Here is a 9,184-nt window from a genome sequence, read left to right as displayed (position 1 = left end):
TAGAGCAACCCCGGCGTGGGGGTGAGGAGGGAGACGGGACACTTGGTCCAATGAGACCTCTCACCCATCTCCTCCTCTCAGCTCTTTGTGCCTACATTTCACTGTCCAATTACTGACGGACACAAGACATATTTAACTTTCATCCTAAGGCCAGCACATAAATAATAAAAAACAGGACAAATGGTATGGGGGATGACCCAAGGACAACCCAGGGAAGGTGGGGCTGTGGCAGACTGGGGAGTGACCACCTGAGTGTCTCCACCTCCCCCGGTTGTTCCTCAAATGCCATCTCCTCAGAGGCCTTTGTTGCCAACCTCAGTTGAAATCTCAGCCCCCGCCCAAGGGTCCCCCTCCTCCTGCCTGCTTTCTCATTCTGTTTTGCACTTTCTACCATCTGACCTGTCTAAGCCAGAGGGGCTGGGAAGAGGGTGCCCAGAGAGCAGGGAATGAAGGACACTGGGTGAGCAAGAAATGAAGTCAGTGTGCCGCGAAAGGTATCAATACACTGTAACAGCAGAATCAGACATTCTCTATGGCTGGAAGGGAGAGGGGGTGAGTTGGCAAAATGAGCATCTATGCTCACAGGGTCCACTGACGGCACGGGGGTGGGGGGCACTGCCTGAACGGGTTCTGTCCCCCATTTTGGGTCAAGGGCTGAGAGTTTGGGTATAGAGGGTGGAGACACCGAGGGTGCTTAGTATTTATCCAGGGCTATCACTTGTTCAGGGCATCCTATTTAGTGAACAGAAGAGATGAAGCTGAAGAGTCCGAGGCAGCACGTCTGCAGGTTCAGGGCCCTTCTGTGCCATTACCTGTGCGTGTGCACGTCTTTGTTCAAACTAAGGAAGGGATGGACCCAACCCCAGCGAGGTCCCTACTCCGAGCCCCATGGGGTCTGCCCACCTGTACTCAGGGGCGCCTTCTTCCAGTTGGAGGTGGCGTTGCCCTTGCCAGCGCTCACGGCTCTCTCGGAATGTCTGCCGGTCCTGCTAACGAGGGCTGTGGCCGAGGCTGCATTCTGCAGTTTGGGTGACTGGCTGAACGTGTGCAGGATGCCTCGGGGCGTTGTGGCCGAGCCCCGGGACAGCTGGCTGGAGGCCTGCAGTGGAGAGAGGGTGCAACAGCTTGTGTGGGGAAGGGGGCAACAGAGGGCAAGATGCTCAGCGCAGCCGCTCCTTGCTCTGGCTGACCTCTTCCCACCCACACGGGATCCCTGAAGTCCAAAATCAGGAGACTAGGTAAGTTACACCGAGGCGGGAGGGTAGGAGGAAGGGAAAGAGAGAGAGACACACACAGACAGACACAGGCAGTGTGACAGTCGGCGACTGACGTGGTCACGGTCTGGGATGTGAGGGCCGGTTGGTGGTTCGGTGCAGGGGGCTCCCGGCACCGCAGTTCTGACCTGTAGCACAGCCCCGTTACTCCAGTCGCGGGCCTCTCCTGAGCGGAACGCCAACTTACGCCGGGGTTTTATGACCTACACAAACGGGGGTTGAAATCGAGGTCAGCACTGTCCAGAGTCTGGCCAAGGGTGATCTAGAGTGACCAAAGGGCAGCAGCTATGGCCGCTTGAGGCCCAGTCCCCACAGGATAGGCATTTCCTGAGGGCAGCGCAGCCACCCACTACGTAGGGATCTTGAGAAGATGTGTTTATTAGTGAATTACAAATGACTTCCAAGGACACAAAAAATTGCCAACAGGGAGCTTTGGGTCTATAGGGGGTGGGAAAGCAAAGCATTAAAAAAAAAAAGGAGCCAAAAAAACTTGATTTCAAACTTGCTTCTCTCCTTAATTTAGCTAGAACATTTCTTCCAAACGCCCCTTTTGTATCTCAATGTGGCTTTCAGAAAAGTCCTTTTAAACAAGAAGTGCTTGTCAGCCGGCACACTGCAAGTGAAAGCTACAAAATCTAAAGAAACTGCAAATTAGTATGTTCACCACCAAACACCACCATTAAATGCAATTTAGACGCACAGTTAACAACCAGGCAGATGATCGCCGAGTGTGGGAGAGAATGTCTGAACATCCTGCCTGCTAGCGACAACTCCCTGCCAAGGGAACGAGGCCCCTCTCCTGGAAGGCGAGGCCACCCAGCCCATGCTCCCAGGCCACAGCTCTGGCTCCCATACCAGGACTCTCACCTGCTTCAGCGCAGGGTGTGGGGCGGCAGCAGGCTCGGCCTTGGCCTGCGCGGGGGCGGCGCCCTGCTGTAGGAGGCGCTGCTCGATCTCCTGCTCCTGCTGTAGAGCCTTCACGAAGGCGGCCTTCAGGCGGCTCGTGTGCTCCACCTTGAGTGCCTTCTTCTGGTTGGATGCCATGCAGTTCTCGCACATGATGGCGCCGCCCTTCTCCTCCCGCCAGCGGCATGTGAAGTCCGTCTTGCACTGTGCACACATGTAGGGCTCCCGAGACAGCACAACGGCGGCTGACATCCTGCCCGCTGCAGGGAGAGATGGGTGTGCCGCACGTCAGAGGAACAGGAACACCACAGTAGGAGCCCGGACTACCCCCCGGTGGGATATGGATGAGGGCAGAGCAGGGGCAGCACCCTGGGCCATGTGGCCCAACTGGCATCAGGACACCAAAGCCTCAGTCAGTGTTCGTTAGGCAAACACATATTGGGTGCCAACTGTGTGCGGGCACTGGGCCAGCCTCGGGAGGCTTTGCTGGCAGAAGCAAAGTTGAAGCACTTAAGAAAACACTGTGAGTTAGGCACCCTTGATACCAACTCTCAAAGACATCAGTGCTGTCAGCTTGGCTTCTCCCAGTCATCTTTCCTACCCACAGTGCAGACATTTCCAACCCTCCCGTACTGCGTCACCAGTGGAGAGGAGATGGTGACCACTCGAGGCCCCCACCTTGTGGTGACCGGCACCCTTCCTAGTGGGTGAGTTAACAGAGGACCAGTCATCTAGGCGAGTGCTTATGCCAACAGGCACTGTGCCTGGTGCCTTGCGGGTATCAGGGTGTCCAATTCTCACAACAAACTTCTAAGGGGCACACCCCACCCCACTGTCCTGAGGAAGAAACTGAAGCCAAGGAGCTGAAGTGACCTGTGCACAGCTGGTCAGCGGCAGGGCCAGGACACATACCCGGCTGCCCTGGGAAATGGGAACTTGGTGGCTCCTTGATCAGCTACAGGAGGGGTGACTGGGGAAGCCACAAAAAGCACCTGCTGAGGTGTGGGGTCGATACTTTTTTTTTTTTTTTTGCGGTACGCGGGCCTCTCACTGTTGTGGCCTCTCCCGTCGCGGAGCACAGGCTCCGGACGTGCAGGCTCACCGGCCATGGCTCACAGGCCCAGCCGCTCCGCGGCATGTGGGACCTTCCCGGACCAGGGCACGAACCTGTGTCCCCTGCATCGGCAGGCGGACTCTCAACCACTGCGCCACCAGGGAAGCCCTCGATACTTTCTTCAATGTATATATGCTTGCCATCCAATGTGCAGTAAGGGGTACCTTTTGCACTCTGTTCCTATCTTTTCTGTGTCCAGCACTCCTGAGTTTAGTTGCCTCTTGGCATTATGGACCATGATGCCGAGAGACCCTTAGCCTCCCCATCCCGCCTTGGGCCTGGCCAAGCTGCCCCTAACTGCTGAGGGGCTGTGCAGGATCTGACTCTAGGGGGGAGACCTGTCACTCCACGGAGCAGATGGGATGTTGCCTGCCCAAGCTGCCCAAGGCTCAGGGGTCTACACTGGGCCCCCAGCTCCAGCCCCCAGCCTACAGCTAACACGCTCTGGTAACAAGGGCACTTTTGCTTTCACACATCCAACCCCAGAGAATGGGGTACCTGCTTCCCAGGCAGCTGCAGCCTGCGTGACCAGTGCCAGAACAGACACACCAGTGCAGGGCTGTACTCAGTGTCCACCTGTGGCTCTGCGAAGTGTCAAGAGACACCTCAAGCAGGACTCAGAGCCTCCTCCCACAGTTAGGTCCTGTTTTTTGACAACAGGAGAGGGAGACAGACCCCTGATGAGAACAAGCGGAGACAGACTGGTCTGGGAGAGCGGGTGCCCAGCACAGGCAAGTGTAGGACGGGCAGGCATCGCCTCCTGACTCAGGCCTCCTGCCTGCCGCACTGCACTGGCCTTATAGCAGCATTTTTGCCAACTTAACCTTATCATAAAGGAGTCATTGAAGAGATCCAGACACATCCAGGCTGTGTCAGAGCCCACACCTCTCCCCACTGGGCCTGGCTCTGGTGCCCCACAGTCCCTCAGGTGGAGTCCACCTGGTCATCCCCTGCCCTGAAGAGGTTACAGCTCTGCCTCCTTCTCAGCTCTGAGCATCTGACGAGATCACGTGGGGTGGGGATTCAGGCTGGCTGCCTAATAAATGCCACCACGAGCTCAATCTAAGGGCAGAAAGTCCTCAGTTTAGCATCTGCTGGAGGCTCCCAAAGGGCCAACCTGACCTCTCACCTTTCAGTATCGTTTTTGCTCACTACCTTATTTATACTCTTTTATTCCTAAAACCCTCTAACATGCAGGTGTGCTTTCCAAACTACTTCCAAGGAGGGTAATAAAATGATCCTGGCCTGGGCATAGGTGTCCCTCTCCCACTTTGGAGACTAAGAGTGCTTGAGGCTCTGCAGAGTTCCACCTTTGCCCAACTCTCAGAAGTGGCCCCATCAGAAAGAAGGTGCCTATGGTACGTTTAAGAAATTATCTAGGGCAGGAGGGAGAAATCAGGAGATTGGGACTGACACGTAAACACTACTATACATAAAACAGATAACTGACAAGGACCTACTGCATAGCACAGAAAACTCTACTCAATATTCTGTAATGACCTATATGGGAATGGAATCTAAAAAAGAGTGGATATATGCATATGTATAACTGATTCACTTTGCTATACTCCTGAAACGGACACAACACTGTAAACCAACTATACTCCAATAAAAATTAATTTGAAAAAAAAGAAAGAAATTATCTAAACCTCACAGCAAGCAAATAACTAATGACAAGATGTCATCCACAATGCGCCCCACAGCTGTGGGTACACAGCAGACATGCCAACATGTGCTACGCATGGAAAACAACTTGCATGATGGAAACTTCAGCAGCAAGAGATAAAAACAGCCCCAGGCCCAGGGACTCCTCACCTTGCGTCTCCAGCAGGTTCTGCACCACCTCCTCCAGGCCGACCAGGTAGATGAATTCATTGTTGGCAGCACTGGGTAGGAAGTTCATCTCAGGGGCGGGGGGCTTGGGTGGGGGGATTTCAAGCAGCGTCTTCTCCAGCTGTTTGCGCAGTGCAAGCTTGGCGGCTGCCTGCCGACTGGCTGGAGAATCAGCAGAGGTGACCACGGAGGCCACGCTGGTGGGGGTGGAGTTGGCCTGAGCAGAAGTGGCTGTCGTTCCTTTCAGCGATGCTGCGGAGGGCTTTTGGGAGACAATGACCTGGTCAGGGTGCTTGAGGCGCCCACCCTGAGGAGAGCCCAACCACGGCACCCACAGCCCAGGTCGGCACCATTTAGCTACACTAAGTCCTTATGAAAGTAGCTCCAGGTCATCAGCACCATTAGCTATGCTAACAAATCCTTATAAAAGTAACTCAGGACTTCCCTGGTGGCGCAGTGGTTAAGAATCCGCCTGCCAATGCAGGGGACACAGCTTTGAGCCCTGGTCCGGGAAGATCCCACATGCCGCGGAGCAACTGAACCTGTGAGCCACAACTACTGAAGCCCGCGCACCTAGAGCCCGTGCTCCACAACAAAAGAAGCCACCGCAATGAGAAGCCCCCACTCGCTGCAACTAGAGAAAGCCCGCGCGCAGCAACGAAGACCCAATGCAGCCAAAAATTAAAAAAATTTTTTTAAGTAAAAAGTAACTCAGAGCTGCTTGACATCAACAAGCAACAGGAAAAGCGCCATTAAACTAATTGCCCTATGAGATGACCAATCTTATAAATACACTTGTTGAGGTTTAGCTGATATCCAATTAACTTTAAAACCTGTAATTTGCTACACTTTGCCACCTGAGGACACCCATGAAGCCATCACCATGACAGTGGGTAGCCCCTTGGCAACTGTCCCCCACCCAGGCAGCATGGCAACTCTCCTGTCACTATGGCCTGGCTCTCCTCCCAGCACAGGTCTGGGTGGCCTCCTTCCTCAAAAGGTTGCAAAGGTGGCTCACTGTGGCATCAATGGCATTTCCCTCATGAGCATCTTTGTGTGCCCCTGCACTTCACCTTTCCTGACCCTCACTGCTCCTGCATCATTTATCATCTTCTGCACCCCAGTGGCTGACCCTCCACCATCTCCTTGCTCCAGACCACTTGTCGCCCAACGTTATCAAATGCTCTCCCCCAAACTTGGAGCTGACCACGCCAGTGCCCTTAGCTTTGTGGCACTGAAGACACTTCTGGAAATAGAAGGAAAGCTGTGTACACCATCTCCAGGAAAATGCACACACCTGACAACTTGTATGTAACACATCATGGGGCTCAGGGAGCCCAGGACGGTTGCCCAGACCCCCCGCCCATGGGGTCTCCACAGCGGAGCAAAACTCCCCACCATAGAGGATGCCATCACTGCACCTTGGCCTGTCTACTCCAGCCTCTGATCAGCCAGTTCCTCCCTGCCCCTTTTGCGGGCTCCCCTGGCCCCACAGGGAGCACAGCCACAGGATCCATCCACCACTGCCTGCCTGGTTCCCATCCTCATGGCATGAGAACAGGGTATGGCACACGGTAGTAATTTGATCCGAGTTTATGGTGTGGATGAAACTGCCTGCCCGGGACGTCCCCATTTGGGTGGCAAGACTGTACTTGAACCTGACTTTAGAAGAGGCAGGGACGCTGCCCAGAGCCCTGCTGGCCATGATCTTATCTGAGCAAGGCGGGCAAGGATGCACCGTGCCAAAGGAGGAAGAGAAGCTAACTTGCACATCAACAAAAGCCCTTGCAAACCCAGTAATTTCATCTGTCAATGAGGATCATGCTTCAGCCTGCCCGCCCCTGGTCCCATCTTCCCTGCTCTGTTGGGTGGCGACAAACCCTCCCCATTTCAGAGGCTCTGTATGGAGGTGAAGGGATGCGTGGCTAAGAATAGATGCCCTGGTGCTGAAAGGACATTTGCAGACCTTCTCCGCACGTTTGTGCCTATAGAGGGGGAGGGTGCGGAGCGCTCTGGTGCCCCACCCTGAGCCTTCCCTATGTCAGCTCAGATCTCCACCCCTCCCACTCTCGGCAGCTATCCACCTCTGCTAGACGGCAGTTGGCAACGTAAGACTCCTGCCCACGACTTTCATGCACCAACTAGCTCCAAGGAGCTACAGTAACACCGTCTGCGGGGCTGGATTATCCAAGACCTCACCTGGCTCCAAGGAAGCAGGCAAGTCACGCCAAGCCACCCTGGAGACATGACTGGGTCCCAGAACTGTGGGCCATCAGAGGGGCAGCTGCGGGGCACACATATGACCCTCACCTGTGGGATGTTGACGAGCAGACTAGTGTTGGGGACGTTGGTGACGCGGATGAGGCCCTGCTGGATGATCCTCTGTCCCTGAATTTGCACACTGGGCACAGATGCCCGGGGAGCCAGGAGGAGCGGTGGTGGCCCTGTGCTGGAATGTTGTCTGATGTTGTGGATCTGCTGTTAGGGTGTAGTGGGGGGAGACAAGTCAACGAGAGGGACGACAGAGGGCGCCACAGGGAAAGAGCCCCCAACCTGAGAACTAGGAAGGCTCATTCTCGAGAGGTGGAGGCTGCCTGGGGCTTCCCTTAAGCCCTCACTCTGCTTACCTGGGCCCCCCTGACGAGTGGGGGCATGACGACCTGTGAGCTCGCCTGTGGCCCTAACTTCGAGGACGTCTGCTGCCCGCCACGGACCAGGGGTGGTGGGATGACACTGCCAGGCATCCGAGTTGAAGAGGTCTGTCAACAACACCAACCCTCAGGTCTTACATGACTTTTTAAACAAACAGGTTTGCTGTTTTTGTAAAAGCACATACTCATTACCCAGAAAAAGGTGGTGGCGGAGAAGGAAGGGCAAGCTTGGACGAAGTGAGAGAGTGGCATGGACTTATATATACACTACCAAATGTAAAACAGATAGCTAGTGGCAAGCGGCCGCATAGCACAGGGAGATCAGCTCAGGGCTCTGTGACCACCTAGAGGGGTGGGATAGGGAGAGTGGGAGGGAGACGCAAGAGGGAGGGGATATGAGGATATATGTATACATATAGCTGATTCACTCTGTTATACAGCAGGAAGTAACACAGCACTGTAAAGCAATTATACTCCAATAAAGATGTTTCAAAAAAAAGATTAAAAGAAAAATTAAAATGTCAAAAAAAAAAAAGGGTGGTGGCAGAGAAAATAAAAGCTAAAATGCCTATTTATTCAAAACACAAAAGAACCAGGAACAGACTCTGACAAGAGCCACGCCAACCTGGGCTCACTCAGGCTTACTCAGGACTCTGGCCCCACCACAGCAAGAGTCCAGCTAACTGGGACCACCAGTACCACCCGCCTGCTGGTCTGAGCTGGGGGCTCAGGCCTGTTTGAGGGGAGGTGGGCCCCTGGCCTCTCTGTCCTATGGCTGGAAGTGGGAGACCTGCCCATCTCACCCTGTGGGCAGAGGAGGCTGTGAGCCGGGCTGGGACAAGGCCCCACTGGGCCCTCCAACTGCCCTGAGAGAGTCAGGCAGAAGGGAGCCCAGTCTGCCTAGAACCTTGGTCCTCTCTCCAGTCTCTCTAGGGGTGGTCATGGGAGGGGCCCTCCGAGAGTCTGTGTGATTTGTTTATGATGTCAACAGGGGCCTGGGTTGGGTATGGGAACACAAGCATGCTTTATTTTTTGGGCTCCCACCAGACGGCCTCTAATCAGAAGAAACGAGCGGGCTTTTGCAGAAACTGGATCAGGGCTGCTCAGGAGCATGACGCAGAGGGAACACTGACCTGAAGTGATGGCTTGCCGGAAGGAATGTTCTGGGTGCCCCGTACAAGCGGGGGAGGGGTGGTCACAGAGCTCCCAGTGGAGCCTGCGGGCTGCAAGAGAGCAGGACATGCAGGAGATGAGAGGGTCACCAACCCTGCTCCTCCCACACGTAATTCTGACAGAAGAGCACTGCTTTTCTTCCTCTTCAAAAGGCATCAGGCTCTCAAACGTTCTGCTTCCCGCCTGCCACGTTCCTTGCAGCAGGAACTGACATGTTTGAAACAGATAAAGGG

General features: G+C 54.7%; 1 protein-coding gene across 7 annotated transcripts in view; it reads right to left on the bottom strand.

The window, feature by feature from the left end:
* GATAD2A (GATA zinc finger domain containing 2A) overlaps positions 1–9,184 on the bottom strand; it is an 88,086-nt gene that overhangs the window by 5,094 nt on the left and 73,808 nt on the right. For 3 of the 7 annotated variants that reach the window (XM_082651859.1, XM_082651861.1, XM_082651862.1), the window contains 7 exons: positions 8,912–9,001; positions 7,755–7,886; positions 7,438–7,605; positions 5,110–5,389; positions 2,142–2,440; positions 1,403–1,477; positions 904–1,099 (listed from right to left, as the gene is read on the bottom strand). In XM_082651859.1, the coding sequence (XP_082507985.1) occupies positions 904–1,099; positions 1,403–1,477; positions 2,142–2,440; positions 5,110–5,389; positions 7,438–7,605; positions 7,755–7,886; positions 8,912–9,001 (1,240 nt within the window). Of the gene's footprint in view, positions 1–903; positions 1,100–1,294; positions 1,478–2,141; positions 2,441–5,109; positions 5,390–7,437; positions 7,606–7,754; positions 7,887–8,911; positions 9,002–9,184 lie in introns of all 7 variants that reach the window. The other 4 variants (XM_082651857.1, XM_082651858.1, XM_082651860.1 and 1 more) reach the window with 4 other exon arrangements.

The sequence above is a fragment of the Grampus griseus genome, assembly GCF_964374135.1.
Source record: "Grampus griseus genome assembly, chromosome: 3".
NCBI lineage: Eukaryota > Metazoa > Chordata > Mammalia > Artiodactyla > Delphinidae > Grampus > Grampus griseus.
Note: the sequence above shows the minus strand (reverse complement) of the source record. Positions and strands in the feature narration are given on the sequence as shown.